General features: G+C 38.4%; 1 protein-coding gene across 1 annotated transcript in view; it reads left to right on the plus strand.

Annotated features, from left to right (window-relative positions):
* The window catches only part of TRAPPC9 (trafficking protein particle complex 9), a 453,230-nt gene that overhangs the window by 40,989 nt on the left and 391,016 nt on the right, over window positions 1–21,225 (plus strand). Inside the window, exons 11-14 of the mRNA XM_009996696.1 lie at window positions 4,697–4,782; window positions 13,775–13,901; window positions 15,474–15,606; window positions 19,059–19,222. Coding sequence (XP_009994998.1) covers window positions 4,697–4,782; window positions 13,775–13,901; window positions 15,474–15,606; window positions 19,059–19,222 — 510 coding nt within the window. The remainder of the gene's footprint in view (window positions 1–4,696; window positions 4,783–13,774; window positions 13,902–15,473; window positions 15,607–19,058; window positions 19,223–21,225) is intronic.

Genomic DNA, 21,225 nt, shown 5'->3' on the forward strand with positions numbered 1-21,225 from the left:
CACTAAAAAAAAAGAGAAAGTAGAAAAACAATACTTGGAAATGTCATAAGGGCTTGTTAGACTTTCTGTATCATGCTTGGAACTGTAAACCACTGACCATTCAGCTCCACACCATCAGTGGTGGCCCTAATAAACAGGTAGTTCAGGAACAGGTTAGAGCAGAAACTTATGAGTAGGACAAGCATTTGTGCTTCTCAGCACCTGAACTTCATTTTCTGTCCCCTGCTCCCTGCTCCTTTCAAGCATGGATGCACATGAGATGGAGAATGCTTTCCCATTCCCATATCCTCTGTTTCTCCTGTTAAGTGTAGTGTATTAGTGTGTATTGTAGGGTATTTCTTTGCTCTCTGGGACTCCTCCTTTCTTCTCTCTCTTTTTACCCTCCCTACAGTCATCCTTCATTTACTTTTAAAATTCATTATTTCCAGCAGTGTAGCAATCACTTGGCTTGTTCATCTGGCTTGTGCCTGGCCCTGCAGAGTCAGTACATGGAGAATCCCTGTGGTTGCTTCATTTTAACACGTGGGGCCACAGGCTTTTGCCACACAATCTTCTAGGTTAGATGTTGGATTCAACCTGCCCGTGCTTTGGACCCCTGGTTAAGATTTAGATACTATCCCTCACCCTGAGAGGAGCAGGCTCATTTTCTAATTTGTTTTATGATGATGTGTGTGCAATAAATAGGTGAAACACATGGAATTAGGAAAGATGGAAAGGTATGGATTGTCAGCTGGCAGTTTGGAAAGACATAGTGCCTCTTTGCTGAAGTGCTACTTTGGTTTCAAAAGGAAAAGGATAAGAAATTAAAACAAGAATAAGGAATAAGAATTAAATAAAGGTTATACATTTTTAATATCTAGATCTATGGGAACACCTTAAACTGCTTTCTCAATAAAGAAATACTTATTTGGAAAATGGCTTGCTTAATATCGCTTAATTTGTTAAAAATTGATTGACAATTAAATTTTCAGCACTAAATCTCTTAGGTTGCCATTATTGCTAATCTTATTGTACTATGCAGTAGTATTATTGCTTGATGAATACAAAAGGAACCTGCTTTTTTTTAAACAGTCCAAATTCAGGATTGATGTGCTTTGTGTTCCACAGAGGTTGTGTATTATATGGGGCAGTTTCTTCTTCTAGGTTTTTGTTTAGCCTAAGGAGATGTGTGAACTGCTTGTGATCCTGCAAAGCGTTTGTCTTTTGAAGTCTATACACAGTGCGTTCCCTTGTCAAAGCTTTTAATGTCTCATTCGAGTTTTGTGAACAAAAAGAATATGCAAAACAAAAGCAGATATTTCCTTTGCAAGAAGGGGAGGGATTTAAGAAACTTTGAAACTAATGAGACTGTTTTAATGGCATGTATTTGAATTTAATTAAAAAAAACCCCAACAATAACAAACGAACTCTGCTTTTCTTACGAGGAAACACGTAAACCCTGTTTTGGTTAAACTGTTGTTACAACAAAGGAAATCGAGACAAGGGATCATGGGCACAAGTTGCTCCTGTGAGGAAACACGTAAACCCTGTTTTGGTTGAACTGTTGTTACAACAAAGGGAATCGAGACAAGGAATCGTGGGCACAAGTTGTTCCTGGGGAGATCCCAAGTGGACATGAGATAAATTTTTCCCCTGAGGACAGTCAAACATTGGAATAGTCTCCCAAGAGAAGTGGTGGTTTCCCCCATATTGGACAGTTTTACATCTCAGCTTGACAGGGTGCTGAGCCACCTCATATAAACTGTAGTAGTACCTGGAAAGGTTGGACCAGATGATCCTTGAGGTCCCTTCCAACCTGGCATTCTATGTTTCTATGATCCTGCTGAGAAACTGAAGGGGAACAAAACCCTTTAGAAGGTCTTGAGGAAAAGCTTTCAGTTTTCAGCTTGATGAGCTTTTCCGATTGGAAACAATAAATGGGATAATTATATTCTGGCTAAATTGCTTTCATAGCCCACTAATCATAAGAAATAAGACTACTAATTTTTGGAGTTTTGGTGGTTGTTTTTTTTTAATAATCTAAAGCAGTGAGAATGTATAATATAGCTCCTTTAGTAAATCTGGCAACTCAGCCTCTCCTTCAAGGAAGCAATTCTGCAGAATGATCTTCGTGTCTTTCACATGGGCTGTGTAGATCTACTGCAAAGAGAAGGCAAACCAGAGGCAGGTTGTGAGATATCTAGAAGTGGGAGTGTCTTTTCAGTGGAGGTAGGAATAGCCATGTTTTCCTGCCTGACACTCACCCCTTACATATTTGTAAACATTGATGAGGTCACCCCTCAGTCTCCTTTTCTCCAAGCTAAAGAGACCCAGCTCCCTCAGCCTTTCCTCATAAGGGAGATGTTCCACTCCCCTAATCATCTTCGTAGCTCTGCGCTGGACTCTTTCGAGCAGTTCCCTGTCCTTTTTGAACTGAGGGGCCCAGAACTAAATCTGGCAACTCAGCCTCTCCTTCAAGGAAGCAATTCTGCAGAATGATCTTCGTGTCTTTCACATGGGCTGTGTAGATCTACTGCAAAGAGAAGGCAAACCAGAGGCAGGTTGTGAGATATCTAGAAGTGGGAGTGTCTTTTCAGTGGAGGTAGGAATAGCCATGTTTTCCTGAGGGAATAAGAAGTCTGTATGTATTTATTCCCCCCCTGCCCCAATAGATCATAGAATCATAGAACAGCCCAGGCTGTAATGAACCTTGAAAGATCTTCTGGTCCAGCCTTTCATGGAAAAGGAAGCCTAAGTAAGATCCTCTAGCACCCTGTCCAGTTGCATCTTGAAAATGTCCAATGATGTGGATTCCACTGTGTCCCTGGGAAGGTTGTTCCAGTGAATGATTCTTCTCACTCTGTTCAAGATACTTGGATGAAATCCAGAGCTTCCCACATGTTTTTCTGGTAACTTTTTTTTTCTGAAAAACTTGTTCTATGGTTGCACTGAGAGAAAGATATTCCAATCTTGTGGTGGTTCTTATAATGTGGAAATTAGGACTGAAGTGCCTAATTTGGTTGCTATAAGTGATTTAGTTCACCATAGAAGGGCTTCAGTGCTTAAATACCTTTGAAGCTCTTCAGAGGAATAATGGGTTCTTTTGGGGGCTGCAGAATGAATAAGACATTGTGGACACCACTGAACAATTGAATAAAAATAATTTTACAGAACATCTCATATAATTGCCCTTTGGAATGTTTTGTTTTAATCAACAGTTTTGCTTTTAAGGTTTCATGGCAATGTAACCTGTTGATATCTGTGAATGTATGCTTTTAATTTCCACTAGCATTAATTTCCACTAGTTAAACATTTGCATTAATTGCATCTCCCTTGAGCTCTCTAATATTGCTTGCAAAATGTAATCAGATAGTAAATGATTGTGAATGTACAATTACAGTACAGATGGTTTCTAACTCTGAATTACAGTCATAATATTAATAATGCTGGGTTGTTTTTTTTTACTGGGCACTTTCTAATATTCTAGTAAAAAGTGTTAGTAATGAATATTATTGAGTAATAAGCTAGTAAAAGTTAATCCCTGCATGTTATGCATCAGCTTAAAGTAATGATTTACTTAACAAATACGGTTAAACCACCTTTAGTTTATTGGGACTGCAGGTTCCCAGCTTGTAGGAAGAATCTTGCCACATTCAGTTTTAAATCTTAACTGTCAGGTGTGTGTGGTTACCTGCGAGAAACGTGGAAGGTAGATAGGATCTTGTAGGCTTAAAAAATAATGAAGTGCTGGTGTGACATAATCTTTCTGCATTAATCAGTTCCTCAGAACCCACATCTCTGCTGCTGATCTGCCTGATCTCACTTCCATAAACTTATTGTCTCCTTAAATAAATAAACCCAAAATTTTAACCTTGTCAGTGTGACGTGTCTGTAAAGTTGAACATCTGTCTCTGGTAGTGAGGTAGAGACTGGAAGTACAGCTCATTACCTGACTTCTTTTGACTTCATTGTCTTTCCTGAGTATTTTCACAAGTCATTCAATAATCTGTGTTATTGCTTAAACCTCCATTTTGTGAACCTCAGAAAAACCTGTATCTGTAGATCCTTGTGTCATCCTTCCCTCCCACAGCATCTCCCAAACTACTTAATGTTTCCCACAGAAAATTAGTGGGAGAAAACACAAGTTTCCAGCATCCTGCTGTTATCTTCTTAATTTAGAGTGATCCTTTCTTTTCTCTCCATCATCAGCTGTGTCTAGGTTAAGATTTCTTCCCATTATTTTAAATTTCCTTCTTCCTGCTGTGTTCATTTGTTATCTGGCTGCATTTTATCTTAATTATCCAGGGCCATGTGTACTTTGTACCTAACTCCCAAGTGTCTAAGCCTTCCAGTGTTTCACGTTAAGGATGTTTCAGTCCTGTTTGGAACTGATGCCTGAGTTGATGTTGCCAATGGATGGGGCTTGGAATAACCTGGTCTAGTGGGAGGTATCCCTGCCCATGCAGGGGGGTTGGAAATAGATGATATTTAAAGTCCCTTCCAAGCCAAACCATTCCATGGTCCTTTAACCCGTTGCTTTGCCTGTGATTAGTAGCTTGTGTCCCACGATGCACTTGAGTAGGACTTGGGCTGGGAAAATAACAGAGCTGTTACTTTAGAACATAAATATAGCAGTCTGACATCCCAGCTGATGCAACTGTTCTAGTAACACTATGATTAGGTAATTGTTGCATTAATTCTCTATCATTTCATGTAGATTTCCAGTGGGTCCAGGGAGATGTTTGTGAAGTTCAGTTGATGGTCTACAACCCTATGCCTTTCGAGCTCCGAGTAGAAAACATGGTATGTATCTTCCTCAGTCTCCCCTTTTAATTAGTTATTTTTATCAGTTGAACTTTCCAATAATGGTTTTCTATACATCAAACAGTTTAGAAAAGCAACAGTTTAACACTACAGTACTGTCAGTTTTCTCATATTTGTTGGTAATGGGGTATTGAAATTAAAATCTCTGCCACTCAGAGTGTTCAGGTGCTTTGCTGCTACTGACCTCTGCATCAGTTCTGTACCTTTGTGTATTGACTAGAACTCATGCAATGTAATTTACATACACTGATTTCAAGTAATGGTTTCATCTGGAAACCTAATACTTACTGTATACTTACTACTGTAATTTAAAAATCTGCATTCATCTTAACTGTGCAATTTTTAAAAAAATGTGAGGAGGAATTAAAATAGTTAGTTCTGAGAAGTCTGTTTTTTTAATAGAAGCTTCAGCTCCTGGATCTGCTGTTCCCAAGGATATATTTTATTTGGAAACATTATAAGCTAAAATGATCAGGAAGGATGAAAAAAAGGGTAAAATGATCAGGAGGAATGAAAAAAAGGCTAAAATGCCAGAGAACTATGTAAGGTTAGAAGAATCAGGCCCAAGCCATCTACTGTTTCAGTTGACTGTGTGCTATTGATTTTGTGGACTGCTTGCAGTCTATCCTAAATTGCTTTTTCTCCCCTTCTCTTTATGCCAACTAATAGGATTTTTTAAGATATTTTTATCCATATAAAGGTTAAGTCCTCTATAACTAGCAAGTCAACTGAATCTCTGCTCAGTCCTAATCCAGTGTTGTCCTTTGTGTTAAATGATTTTATCTTTAATATCACTCTAACTCCTGTATTTTTAGAGCCTGTTGTTCTGTCAGGCTAAGTAAATCAGTGCAAATTTATCTGTTCAGGATTTCTGTTTTGTGGGGTTTTTTTGCTGTGGGTTTTTAAAATTTGATTTACTGCAGTGGCTAATCAAACACTTCGACCTAAGTCACTGATAATACACCACACATAGTACAGTCTTTTTCCATGGAAAAATAACATTCCCACAGATTGTACTTCTAGCATGATAAAATTCATAGAATCACAGGGGTTGGAAGGGACCTCTGAAGATCATCAGGTCCAGCCCCCCTGCTGCAGCAGGAACACCCAGGGCAGGTCACACAGGAACATGTCCAGATGGGTCTTGAAAGTCTCCAGAGAAGGAGACTCCACAACCTCTCTGGGCAGCCCGTCCCAGGGCTCTGTCACCCTCACAGGAAAGAAGTTTTTCCTCATGTTGAGGTGGAATTTCCTGTGTTGTCACTTGGTGTCATTTCCCCTCTCCTGTCACAGGGCACCACTGAAAAGAGACTGACCCATTCTTGACACCCACCCTTCAGATATTTCTAGACATTAATAGATCCCCTCTTAGTCTTCTCAAGACTAAATTAATTCTTGGAATCTAACACACTGGTTTCTTCATCAGCTTTTTATCTCCCCCTTATAGAAATATTCCAGACTGTTGGAAACAGAGAAAGTAATTGTAAAGCTGCTCATGAGAAAGGACTCTACACAGGAATTAATTTCTTTAAGATTATTTTGATTTATACTCTAATTAGTATTGTGTAAGTAATGATCTAATTATATATTTAAAAATCCGATTTTGGATAATTTCTTAATTTATTAATGAGGAAATTTCTTCTGAGTGCTTACATCCACTTCAGGATACATTTACTGCAGGTCTCACCAGCCTCACACTAAAGAATTCCTTCCTGATGTCTAACCTAAATCTCCCCTCTTCCAGTTTTGATCCATCACCCCTTGTCCTCTCACTACAAGCCCTTGTCAAAAGCTCCTCCCCACCTTTCCTGGAGCTCCTTCAGACACTGGAAGGTGCTCTAAGGTCTCCTCAGAGCCTTCTCTTCTCCAGGCTGAACATCCCCAACATACACTGGAACTGCTTGCCGACAGAGAATGTGGAATATCCAGCTTTAGAAATCTTGAAAAGTTTATAGATCAGTGAAAACCCTACATTGCCCTCAGAGTTGTCCTGTTTTGAGCAATGGGCTGGGCAAGAGGATCTCTCACATTACGTTCCAGCTGAAATGGTTCTGATTTCCCAGTCTCCTCTGTGAGCTTTCCAGAATGTGAGAGTAGTTATTACTTTATTCCAAGAATAAGCTCATTTGTTTTTATTTTAATAATTCAATGCACTGTTTAATATTTTAAAATGTTTTGGTTTATTATTAACGTGTACCCAATGCCTGCAGTCCCTTGTCCCCTTGTTGTCTGATTTCTCATCGTGTATCACATTCTTTCATATTCCTTAGTCTCACAGCATCATTTTCATAGCAAGTGTATCTTTTCCTGTCACTCAGTGGCAGATTCAGCTTATTTCTCCCACAGGTTTTTTCCCTTCTGACTCAGTGTCTTCCCTTTGCAGTATGAGTGCTGGTTCAAGGTTGTTTCCAATGACTGGCAGTTCTTTGAGTTCTCCATTGCTTGTTCATAGAATCATACAATCATAGAATCCTAGGGGTTGGAAGGGACCTCGAAAGATCATCTAGTCCAACCCCCCTGCCAGAGCAGGGTCACCTAGAGTACATCACACAGGAACGCCCCCAGGTGGGTTTTGAATGTCTCCAGGGAGGGAGACTCCACAACCTCCCTGGGCAGCCTGTCCCAGGGCTCTGTCACTCTCACAGTAAAACATTTTTTTCGAATATTCACCTTGAACCTCTTATGCTCCAATTTGCACCCATTACCCCTTGTTCCTTTGTTCTTTACACTTTTTGTGGTTCACCATTCATCAACATTTAACTGTCCTGAACTTTGTGGTCTTATTTCTTTTTTTCTAATGTTCCCTTTTCTTCATCTTTCAGTTTATTATTTGTTAACTGTTGAATGTATAAAGGAATGCTGGAGGCATCATTCCAAACTTTTATCATGGTACTTTTCCTAATGTGTCTTCCTGTTTGTTATGGCTGAAAGTTGATTTTTTTATTTGTTTTACTTTATTGTTCTCACAGCTCTCTGCCCCTCTTTGTTGTTTTTGCTGTTTATTCCCTGTCATCCATATTTATGACCTGGGACTCTATTTAGATACCTGTTCTTCATGTGTGTCCCGTTTCTGTCAAGGACTTTTCTGTCCTTTTAATGGTCTTGTCCTCATAGTCAGAATGTTGATCCATTGAAAGGTGCAATAGTGTTTGTAAAATAACAAATAAAAAAGTTTAATCATGGAATATGGAGGTGATGAAGTCCAAGAACTGTGTATTTCAGTAAGTAGGAGACAGCACAGGGGTGATCAGACAAAGTTCTTTAATAAAACTTGGCACGTACCTTTAATCAACAGAGTAAAAGAGGCAAAAATGAGCCTAACTAGCTTTGACTGCAATGGATTAGACAGAATATTTTTGAGATCCTGGTTGTGGAGCCCAGGTTAACAGAAGATAGGATTTTCAGCTGTAAATAAGTGTATCTACCCCTTCACTTTTTCTCCCAGTAATATTAATTTCTGTACAGATTGGTTCAGGGATGGGAGTGATCGATCCCATCTCTTGCAGTGACCGAGCCTGTCTTCTCTTTAGGAAAAATTGGCCTTCAGATCTCAGTGCTTGGAAAGAACCCCCAAATTCTGGGGAATCTCTGATGGATTTATGCTGCATCCTGGGATAAATGTTTAAAGCAGTAAATCACTGTACAATCTAGTGAGATCTACTATTAAAATTACACGCGTGTGAAGATTCAGTGCGAAGAGTGTTAAGTCCTCTAAGATTTTAACTGCTTTTCCCTCTGTTTCTCAAATTTCATATTAAAGGCCAAAAAAACCCAACAAACCAACCTGAGACAATGTTATTTATTGAGTGAAAGCATTTCTTTTGCACTTACTGTAGAAAATATAACCGTGGTTCTAAGAAGGCTGTAATATATACACAGTAGCATAAACTGTATTAAATAATATGGAGAAACTAAAATATACCCACCCAAAACATGGGCTAATGTAGTTTATAGTATTAAAAGCTCATTATTCTCTTCTGTTTGGAGTGTGTTTATTTGATGACAATTTTAAATATGGTAATTTGATTAATGATGGTATAAAAATGGCAGTTACATTTTTTTGGTAAACTTCAAAACTTTACTATTAGCCAAGAGCCCTTTGCTGATGTTTAAAATTACCAGCTTCAATTCTGATAAATCTTTATAATCAGTCCCATCACTTACTTGATGATCTTTTAAGTTGTTTCCATGAACTACTCTTTAGTGAGTTCCCATCTTCTTACAGTTTCTGCTGTCTTGAGAGAACATTTACTTACTGCTAGACAAAATTTAATTGAAGCTGTATTGGGCAAGAATGCAGACAAAAAAGGTGAAGGGAAGAAAGATGAAAACGGTCTTCTTTGGTGTTTTCTAAGCCTGCCTAGAATGTCATTAGAAATAGTAAGGGAAAATTTCTTTTAAATAAATATTTGACAGTAAACTGTTTGGCAACATGGGGTAAAATATGTACATTGTGAAAACTAACTTGTGTTACTTTAAAACAAGAATGGCTGCATTTCAGGATAGGCAAGTAAAGCCTAAAAAACCCAGTTTCATACTAATTTCATCCCCAAGTGCTGCCATTGACATACGAGTTGTTTTGTTTCTCTAAAACTAAATTGGGGTTTGAAGTGATTGAAAGACATGCTGTGATAATAGCATGCATTATCTTCACTCTTAAGACAATTTAAATTGCTTAATAGGAATACAAGGAACTGTAAAATAGGTTTTGTGTGTGTGTGTTTCATATATTGCTTGAAGGAGACTGTGTAGGGCTAAACTTTTCCTATGAGGTCAGAAAGAGCAATGATTACTAAATGGTATTACTTGAAATAAGGTATAAGACTCAAGAGAAAAGACATCTGACACTTCCTTTTATTTTTTATTATGTTTGTAAAGGATATGACAGAACTTCAGCCTTGATTTGATTGTCACTGTTAATCTAAAAAAAGTTTCAGGCACCAGAGGGCAATGTTGGGCAAATATTGCTGAATTCTGCTATAATATTGAAAATGCCTTTCAGAGATTCTAGATGTGTCATTGTCTTAAAAGACTTATTTGTGTGGGTTAAGTTTGAAGGGTTAAGTATCTTGATTTCAGTTTGTATGGAACTCCACAGCTACCTGAGCTTTATATTGTTGGTTTTTGTTTTTTTTTTTTCCCTATTTCAGTGAGTTTTTGTTTTATTCATATCTTTACTTCAAAAACTTCAAAGTTTTACTGAATAGTAGAACTCGTATAATCAGAGACATGAATGCAGTATTCTCTTTCCTGTGATAATGTGCTTGAGGCTCTTTTATTTCTAGTCCAGGGATAGTATGTGCTTAGTGCAGGTGCTTTGGCATTTCCATTGCATTTGTTCTGTAGGAAAGCCCTTGGATCCCATGTTTTTTGGTATTAAAGAATAGACTGAGAATGCATTCTTAATGCATCCTAAGAAAAATTGTGCTGAGTACTTACTTTGCTGTAGTAGTTATCTATGATCAGCATGATCCAAGGGTGTCATTTTGATACGAATTCAGGGGTTAGGGAGCAATCTCCACTATCTGTAGCATTTTTTTCCCCTTCCCTACTGTTATTAAATCGATTTAATACCAGCAATTTTTCTTACTAGTAACTCTTCCTTCTAGTCCAGGAGCACTTGCACATTTCTGGTGATTGCACTCCAGAGGCATTTGTGTGCCTTTTTCTCTATTACTGCCTATTTATCTTGATTTTTGTCTAGATTTGACTGTTAACATATCCTGAGTTTAAATTCTTTTGCCAAGAAGATGCTTTCTCTAACAGCTGCCTTGTGATCATTGCCTTTCCTAAGCCTTGGCCATTGCCCTTTAAAAATATTACCATTGATTTATTTAATTTTTCTCAGTTAATTTCCCTATTTTTTTCCCCTGTGGTTGTGATCTTTAGTTTCTTCAGGGTTATTTGGCTTGGGTTCATTCCAGGCCTCAATTTCCTGCAATGAGGGAACTCATTTGTGTTATAGATCAAAACTCTCACTGCACTGTGAGGTTTTCATTGGAAATTTTGAGGTCAAATGGCAGCCCAGAGATGTGCAAGCACAGCTACTTTAGATGCATTTCTCTGGGCTGTGTTGCTTTATCACCTCCCTTGAGGTTGTTTTACTCTTGTTCAGCCTGGAGAAGAGAAGGCTCTGAGGAGACCTTATAGTGGCCTTTTAGTACCTGAAGAGCCTACAGGAAAGCTGGGGAGAGGCTTTTTACCAGGGCTTGTAGAGAAAGGACAAAAGTGAATGGATTAAAACTAGAAGAGGGGAGATTTAGGTTAGACATTAGGAAGAAATTCTTTAGTGTGAGGCTGGTGAGACACGGGCACAGGCTGCTCAGAAAAGCTGCAGATGCCCCCTCCATGGAAGTGTTCAAGGTCAGGTTGGATGGGGCTTGGAGCAGCCTGGTCTGGTGGGAGGGGGGTTGGAAATAGGTAATCTTTAAGGTCCCATCTGAACCAAACCATTCTATGATTTTATGAATGGAAAACCAACAATTTAATTGTTACAAGGTAAGTTCACTGTATTATAAGGAGTAAATCTGAATGGGAAAGGCCGTCCAGTGTTACCTAATCCCTTCTTAGAGACTATCACTGAGGGACATTCCAAAACTCACTAGATAAACATACTGGGAGTGGTTAAGGTGGAGTTGGCTCCGCATTCAGAGTATGAAGATGGGGTTCAATAATATTTAGCAGTCCCTGTCAATTTGATTTACTTAGATTTGCTATAGCTGAGACTAAAAAGAGATCGGAGGGTTTGTTTTTTATTGGTCATTGATTGTTTTAAATCTTGAAGTCCTTGAATGAAAGGATTTAATTGAGGTGAATCCCACTTAGAAGGATTAGTATTCAGTCACATGCAGTCAATTATGTTGCATCATATCAAAAATTAGTTTGTGTTGTGTAATTCTTGCAATAATTATTTTGATCTCCTTATTCTGCAATGCTGCAAGGAAGTACCATCAAGGGTGCAAACAAAGCCTGCTCCAGCTCCCAGCTACATCCATGTACCTATTGGAAAAGTAGTGACCAAGCTTGTGTTTCTGCAGTGAGAATCAAAAATCTGTACTGAGGATCAAAAATCATCAGTGTTGTGACAGACTGGGTGGTGAATCTATGGGGAGACAGATTAGTTTTTATTTACTTTTTCTGTGGATTGTTTCTGATGGCTGAAGTCTCCATGAGAAACTGCAGGGAAGCAAATATTCAGTAGAAATGAGGGTTTGACACAGTGTTCTTATAACTCAGCCTAAATGATAAAATGGAATTTAGTGCAATATTAGGAAAGAAGAGCACTCCAAAGCACCATTCCATAGAGGAAGAACAGCTTGGATTGAATTAGGTGCTGCCTCAACAGTGTCAAGTCTACAAAGAAGTAATTTCTAGAACTTAGCTTTTGGATATATTACAGTAATCTTGTGACTTCAGATCTTCAGTAGAAGATAAATCAGAAACCTGACAAACCTGTCCAATTTGTTTTCTTAAGCTTCTGGTGTCTTTAGGACTGTTAAAAATCTTATGTGCAAAGCATTTAATGAGTTGTTATGTAGCATCACGTAAAAGATGATTGTTTGTTAATTCTCCAGAAGACACCCTGCCTTCAGAGGAGAGAAGAAATTGCTTTTAATTCATTTTTTGGTTAGTGGTGGGTTTATTTTGTTTAATATCTAGGAGTTGCTTGAAGAAGTCTTGGTGTTGGTTGGTCCCAATGCAAACCAGGTCATTAAAACGCAATGTACATGACAAGTCAAGTTTCAGTCATTGGCTGGGTAATTCCAGTGGTTACACTTGCATTTATTTAAGTACTTGTTATGGGAGTATCAATTCTCCTAATTTCTAATTGAGAATTGGATACACAAGATGGTCAGTCTGCCTTGTACAGCTGATGCAGCATTAGAGGTACATCATTCAAACCCTAACTGGATTAAAACCTGGCCAACAGAGGTGTTTTCAAAGGAAAGCAATGCTGGTGTTCTGGCCCTGTGCAGATAAGGCTGCTGCTTCTTAATCTCCTTGTTCAGTCTTCAGTCTCTTCGTGGCTCAAAGCATGAGTTTTGTCATATGTCTTTACAAAAATAGTGTCTACCTCTTTCACAGAGTTTTGAGTTCCTGTGAAGCTTCCTCATGGAGTTCAGGTTTAGTCTCGTTGTACTTACTGCATTAATTGATGGAGATACTTCTATGGCATCCTTATTAAAAAATAAAAATCTATCCATATAGAAATGCAGCTGGTAACTTAGACATCTGTTCTTCACGTTATATTTCTTAGTTGCAACAGAATATTCTGTATTCAGGCATCTTCAGTTAATTAACTGGGTTTCAAATGCACCAAGATGTTTAGATTGGATAGAAAAGCAAGGCTTGTTCTTATTATCTGTAAATGCACCATTTTTTTTCTCCCCATAGATAAATATTTTCTGGCTAGGACTCCAATTAAAGCTAAGCAAGAGCCAGTAGTGATGTTTGGGTTCCACAGTTCAAAATACAAGCAAATAGAGGTCACAGGTACAATAAACATAGGTATGAAACATCATCATGTGGGTTGAATCAGTCATTCTTTTTCCTCTGCTTGGGTTAATTTTTTTATTTGTTTTCCATACATTTTTTTCCACCTGAGATCCTGAAATATGTTCCACTGTTGAAATGGGCACAAGCTGGAACATGGGAAGTGCCATTTAAATATGAGAAAAAACTTCTTTACAGTGAGGGTGACAGAGTCCTTGGGCAGGCTGCCCAGGGAGGTTGTGGAGTCTCCTTCTCTGGAGATATTCCAGACCCCCCTGCATGCAGCCCTGGGTAATGTGCTCTGGGTGATCCTGCTTTAGCAGTTGGACCAGGTGATCTCTAGAGGTCCCTTCCAACTCTGACAATTCTATGATTCTGTGAAAGTTCAGGTGATACAATGCAAGGGCTTAAAATCTAACTGATAAAAATGTAAGTGTATGTCATAAATGGACTTACCTGTGTTCTCTGACTTTTTCAGGGTCTCTTGACAACAGGAGTAGAATTTGAATCTCTTCCTGCAGCTCTTTCTCTACCTGCTGAATCTGGGCTCTATCCAGTGACTCTCGTTGGTGTTCCTCAAACCACTGGGCAGATCACTGTCAATGGTAAGGGATATCTTTAGTCATTCTCTTCCTAGCAAAACAACCTTGTGTTTTATGTCTCTGTGGATTTATAAGTTTCTACAACACATTTTGAATTTCTGTACTTTATGTATTTGCCATTCTGAATTCTTGGTATGTAAAATAAAAAAAACAAAACAAAAAAATCTGTTTTCTATACTAGAGGAAAAACACAGCTTGAGAAATCTCTGATTTAACAGTATTAATGAGCACATATTTACAATATCGCACATATGAGAGGAAAAGGATAATGAACTCAAAGTCCCCTTTATTAATGCTTTAATTTGGAAAGCTTCTGAGGAGGATTACTTGAACTGTTTAATGAGAATGCAGAAGATAAATCTTGCAGTTTATTTTCCTAAAATATATAGTGTTGATGTAGGATTACAGAAATTTTTGCAGATTGTTTGTGTAGAAACAATTTAGTCAATGTGTATAGGCTGCTGCAGTTGAGATAACATTTCATTTATAAGCCTAAATAGAATTGTGTTTGTAGTAAGTAAAGAGATTTAAAGACCTTATGTAGAAGATAAACAGATGAGTCTCCTAGAAAAGGAGATCTATGTGGAGAAGATGGATTCAAAAAGTAGTAGGACTGGGTCATCTTACCAACACAGAATTTCAAGTGCATGTTCTTGGAACACAGGGCTACAGGAAAGGAACCATTAACACCAAAAGAAGAAATGTTTTGAACTTGAAGAAACTGTTCTTACTGAGTTTTTCTTCAGTGCTTTTCTGCCTGCTTGTAGAACAATTCCTCAACTATTTCAATAAATACAGAATAGCATCAAAGCCTGCAGAACATCTGTGCTGTAGTTGTCTGCTTTAGCCTCACATACTAAATATATATTGGAAGCAGAGGAGTTGATTTCTGTATTTGGCATCTTTTTGTGTGTCAATATATGAAATTTTACTTCAGATATGGCTGGTATATATTGCCTGGTGAGGAACTGCGGTGGAGAGATTTCCTACTAAACTGAACTTTTGGAGGACAGACAAACTGTGGTCTTTTATAGCAGGTGTCTGTATATACATGTCTTTTTTTTTTTTTTTTCTGACTTATTTCCTTTAGGTTTCTTTTTTCCTTAGCTTTTAGATACACCTGAGTCTTGTTCCTATAAACTTTCTTTGGAGGAAACAGGGAACTGTTACAATATGCTGAAGGGTAACAGGTTTTATGTGCACCAGTGGATTAGGTGATGTGGTATAAAATGGCTGTCTCTGTTGTATAACTTGTAATGTTGATCTTGTGAAGGTTCTACAGAACTTACCATAATGCATGGTATGTTCATGGATTTTTATGGATTATTGTTATTTTTTACTTTACATGTCACAGATACAGACGCATGTGTTGCTTGTAAGTTGTCATGGACTTAGAAACATTATTTAGTGGGTTTGAAAACCTTTTGCATATTTTATGGAAGATTCTCCTGTAGAGAAGGTGGTGGTTTGAACAGTAGAAATATTGGCAAGATCTGACTAGTATCCTTAGTACTTTTGGACCTTTCAGAAAACAGAAAGATTCACAACATGTTGGTGTTTTCTTCTAAAAATTAGGTTACCACACTTCAGTTTTTGGAGTCTTCAGTGATTGCCTCCTGGACAATCTGCCAGGAGTGAAGACCAATGGCTGTTCTGTTGAAGTCATTCCAGCTTTGCCAAGGCTGCAGATCAGTACCTCCCTTCCAAGGTGGGAAACATCATTGTTATTTTATTTGCTCATATTTAAACATTACTCACTGAATAAAAACTCCTCTGTGTGTGTATATAATCAGTGCTTTAGTAAAACAAGACAAACTATAGCTGTGCTTTTTACTTTAGAATAGAAATCTGAGTTCTTTTTATTGCTTGAAATACTGGAATTTAATAGAAAATATTTTTAGATTTAATTAGCTGAGGGAGTGTAATGGCTATTTATTATTAACATAATACTTTAAAAATAAAGACTGAATCCTTTAAAGGCTTATTGTTCATAAACTCTTGAAGAGGCACTCAATGGAATAGTGTAGTTTGGAAACGGTGCCTCTGGTCCAGGATCTTGCTCAAAAGGAGCCAACTTTGACAAGTGATATGACTTAATTGTTAGTTCAAGTTGCTCAGAACATGTATGTTTCCCTCACAGAATCCTCAGGGACCTTTAAAGATCACCCAGTTCCAACCGCCCTGCATGGGCAGGGACACCTCCCACCAGACCAGGTTGCTCCAAGCCCCATCCAACCTGCCCTTCAACACTTCCAGGGATGGGGCAGCCACAGCTTCCCTGGGCAACCTGGGTCAGTGTCTCACCACCCTCACAGGAAGGAATTTCTTATGTCCAATCTGAACCTATCCTATTTTAGTTTAAAACTGTTGCCCCTTGTCCTGTCACTACAGACCTGAGTTAAAACTCCCTCCACCTTTCTTACAAGTTCCCTTTAAGTATTGAAAGGCTGCAAGAAGGTTTCCTTAGAGCCCTCTCCAGGCTGAGCAACCCCAACTCTCTCAGCTTGTCTTTGTAGGAGAGGTGTTCCAGCTTTCTGACCATTTTTGTGGCCTCCTCTGGACCTGCTACAACAGCTCCATGTCTTTCCCATGCTGGGACCTCTGGAGCTGAACATGTTACTCCAGGTCAAGTCTCACCAGAGTGGAGTAGAGGGACAGAATCACCTCCCTTGATCTGGTCACAACAGATACTCTGGTGGTGTCAGCCTGCCCTGTTTTTCCTCTTGGCTACAGACACACCTTGCTGGCTCATATATAATTTTTCATCTGCCAATATCCCCATGAGAAGTCTCAGACCTGAGTTCTTGCAAGTTCAGAACAAAGCTGGTGACTATAAAGTACTTATGCAAGAACTGAGATGCTTTTTAATTAAAGAAGCTGTTTTACAGAATAAAAATTGAAAGCTGAATTAGCTTGTGCTCAGGTTTCAGATGTACATTTGTACAGTAACTGAAAGTACCATTTGTTTGGTCTGTTAGTATGCAATTCCTTGGTATTTTTGTCTAAATATGAGGGGAGAAAAGAAATTCCTTCTTCCTTGTCACTCCAAATGCCCAAACTTCAGAGGACTGCAATGGTAATGATACATGACAGTACATTTTAAATTATCAAAAAATACATGTTTTAAGTACTTGTTGTCATGGATGCATTCTGAATGACTAAAATCTGCTTCAGTTTGTGGAAGTTTCTTAACTTGTACTAAGGAAGGATAGGACAGGAGGGAGGGATAGCAGTAATACCTGCCAAAAGAAGCTGTTGAACCTTTATCAACAGGTTTATCAGTCATTAATCTCAGTAACTTTTGCCCTTGTATCCTTGATCCCTTCTGAACATTTTGCATTAGTATGAAAAATACAGTCAGTCTCTGCCCATCTGTTGTGTTCTGCAGTCCTCCTTACTGTTCTAAAGACTTAATTTATATTCACTGTTTCACCTTTCACATTGCGAATTTCTTTCAGGATCTGCTCCCATGAGCTTTTTGCCCTCTGTTGCTCACTAAAATGGCATTGTCTTAGCTCCTTTATTAGTTCTTCCTAGCAAAGGTCAAGGTTACTGCTCATTTCTCCTTTATCCATGACATGCTGTCACAGCACTGTCCATATCTACTATTTCAGTAATCGACTGGTTTGACACTTTTGTTGCCTTCAAATGAAATACTTGATGCTCATTTAAATAAATTCCCATGTTTCTGAAGCTTCAAATAACCATCCATATAAGACATACAGCACATATAACTCATAGATTACTTTCGTTTCATCTGTAAGTTATTTTTACAATATATTGCTCCAGGAAGTGGATCTCAGGTGCTGTTTATGATCCCTTAACAAAACAGTTGCTGGGTGAACAGCTGCATTAAAAAGTCAGTGCAGCTTATCTGTCATTAAAGCTGTTTTAATCTTCATTCCATATACAGAAGAGCAGAATGGTGAAGTTTGAAGTGACCTTAAAGACCATCAGGTTCCAACCTCCCTCGTATGAGTAGGGTCACCTCCCACCAGACCAGGCTGCACAAGCCTCATCCAGTCTGGCCTTGAACACCTCCAGGGATGGGGAAGCCACAACCTCCCTGGGCAACCTGTTCCTGTGCCTTTCTACCCTCATGGTGAAGAATTTCTTCCTGATGTTTAACCTCAGTCTACCCTATTTCTGTTTAAAATCATCAGCCTTTGTCCCATCACTGCCTTCTCTGGTGAAAAGTCCCTCCCCAGCTTTCCTGGAGCCCCTTCAGGCACTGGAAGGTGCTCTAAGGTCTCCCTGGAGCCTTCTCTTCTCCAGGCTGAACAGCCCCAACACTCTCAACCTGTCTCCAGAGCAGAGCTGCTCCAGCCCTTGGATCATCTTGGTGGCCCTTCTCTGGACCCTCTTCAACAGCTCCATGTCTTTCCTATGCTGAGGGCTCCAGAGGTGTACCCAGGGCTCCAGGTGGGGTCTCACCAGAGTAGAGGGGCAGAATCCCCTCCCTGGCCCTGCTGGTCACACTTCTTTGGATGCAGCCCAGGATGTGATCTATCGCATATTCGTGGGGTTTGGGAATGCCAAACAGTGTGAGATAATATCACTTTTGAGTACAAAGGTTTCATCTCTTTGCAGCTGTTTCTCCCACCAGTTAACTTTATTCTGACATTTGTAGTTTTTATGGACTGATCAGAGCACAGTCTGGACTTCAGAGTCTCACAGGGGACTTTCCCCCTGGTTTCTCCTATGTATGCTCAACTTCCTGTTCTCCTCAGTTTTGTGTTTTATTATTTTTGTTTTATATTCAGCTCTTGATACTCATTGTTACTCCACCCTGGTATTCCAACACTTGGTTGATCAGATATCACTTTTTTCAAGTTTGCTTATACTAATGACCTGCTCTTGCTTTTATTCTTTCCCTTATGTTTGGGTTTTTTTTGCAGCATTTTTTAACAAGCTTTCACAGTTAGGAATACACATTTTGTATTGTTTGAACTCTTATTTGTCTTATGCATAAATTATCAGTGTTTGTCTGTAATGGTTATAAAATTTACCCTGCAAAAAAGCAAGAATGGAAAATGAGATCCAACACTTTCAAGATTGAAGAGCAGTAGTTGGAGTCTTCAAAGAACAGTTGATAGAAGATAGTAAGTTGGACAGGACTGAAGATGTTTATCATAGTACTTTGTGTGTCACATTTTGCAGGTCTGCTCATACACTTCAGCCTTCTTCAGGGGATGAAATCTCCACTAATGTGTCTGTCCAGCTTTACAATGGAGAGACCCAGCAGCTCATCATCAAGTTGGAAAATATTGGAACAGAACCTTTGGAGAAACTGGAGGTCACAGCAAAAACACTTAACACTAAGGGTGTGTATACTGATTTTTAGAAATAATAACAATAATAGTAATGATTTAGGAATAATAAAGCTCACTTTTTCACTAATAAAAGGGGAAGTGGTTGTGTTATGCTACTTCTAGGTAAGTATAATAATATAAATATCATGATCCCTGTTAAGGAACTGTAATCATAGAATCATAGAACTATTCAGGTTGGAAAAGACCCTTGGGATCACGGAGTCCAATCATCATCCCTACTCAAATGATTCAGTTTGATTTTATTGTAGAAATATAGAGATGAAAGAGGATGTAAGAAAATATAGAAAGAAAATGGAAGAAACTGTAGAACCATCAGTGTGTGCAAAGATCACCTGCTTTTTGGAAATCTGAATTTTATTTTAATGTTACTAGGAAAAAAAAATTAAACCTGAGGCAATAAGTAGTAAAAAGCAAGAATATTTGGTCGAAATTATTTTCTTCTTATGTCTAAATACCCTGATTAGTTAATTACATAAATTACCATTGGCAGCAATTTTGTCCTACTCGAGGGAGCAGAAGTAAATAAGCCTATCTCCATCTCAGTGAGCAATAAGAAAAAAATGGCATAAAAGACTTTAAAAAACAATGCAATAAATAAAATAAGCTCTTGTGGGTTAAAAGAATATTGAAAGGTATGGAAGAAATACAGTACATCTCATGCTTCCAGTTATTTCTCCTTATTGAAAAGTAGCCTGATGGGTGAATCTTGGTTTTGTTTTGTGATGTGTTTTATCATTTTTTGTTTGTCCTCTAAGGCATCATTATGAAAATGATATTAATTACATTAACAGAACTACAGGTGGCAATTAAGGTAATATTTACTTGTAACAGAAAAACCTTATTTTGTTGCAGGTTTGCTCTGTCAGTGACAGAGTATTGAAATGCAATGTGAGAGCTGCTGAGTTTTGTTCATTTCAGTATTCCAGCTCCTGATTTTTTTTTTTCAGCAGAGCATCCTCTTCTCTGCAGCCTGAGAGAACAGCAGTTGCCAATCACCTAAGAATAGATTTTTCTGTCTGAAATTTGTTACTAAGAATAATTTTAGAACCTGAAATGTATGATGACTTGGTTTTCCTATTTAATTAATTCCAGTGTGCTCCTACTCTTCTGGGTGCTCTGTGTATGGAATGAAAAGAGCAAATACAGCACGTGTGTTAAATGGTGATGTTTATGCAGTGAAATGTGTTAAATAGTGGAATGTATGGGACTCTAAATCAAATTAATCAGACTCTTAGTACATAACATTACACAGTTAATTGGTTCAGAATTTTCAAACAGAGACTCTTGTCAATTTTAATACCATCAACTTGGATTAAAAATAATGGGGGAAAAGGAGAAAAGTTGATACACTCAGCTATGAGCTTCATTTTTTATTTCTCTGTAGGAAATGTTTGTAATGAACCCTCTTTATCTGTTTAGCAGTCTCTTAGATGTTATTAGGCAAGGTAATAGTTGTCTTTATTTGAAAAAGGAAGATTTCTGATGAGCAAATTACAAATATGCCTCCTCATCAGGATGCAATACTTAAATCACCATTTTGCAAACTCAGAAATGAGGGGTAATTTTGAGAAGCACCGAATGCTTTTTGTTCTGAGAGTGTGAGAACCATGCAGTGAAGAGAAGTCTATTTGGGCAGGGAACTCTGGAAATCATCTTATCCCATCTTCTTTAGAAAGCAAAGCTTTGGATTACGTTATCAGAGTTGTGTCAGGCCCAGGCTTCAGTTTCTTGCATTGCCTGACAGAAGCAAAACGCAGTTCTGTATGTGGAACTGTGTGCTCAGGTTGAACCATGTTACTGGAGTAGAGTTAATTCTTAAATATGAAAAAGCAAGAACTTTTACATGACTTTGCTGGGACTGTGACATCAATCACTGACAAGTGTTCCCCATGGCAAAAAAACTGATGGGTCCCCATTAAGCAGGTAGCAAATATGTCATTTCAAATGTGACTGCATGCAGGTCGGCAAAGGATGGACCTTTGCCTTTTCAAATG

This window comes from Chaetura pelagica, unplaced genomic scaffold (genome assembly GCF_000747805.2).
Source record: "Chaetura pelagica isolate M959 unplaced genomic scaffold, ChaPel_1.0 scaffold260, whole genome shotgun sequence".
Classification (NCBI taxonomy): Eukaryota; Metazoa; Chordata; class Aves; order Apodiformes; family Apodidae; genus Chaetura; species Chaetura pelagica.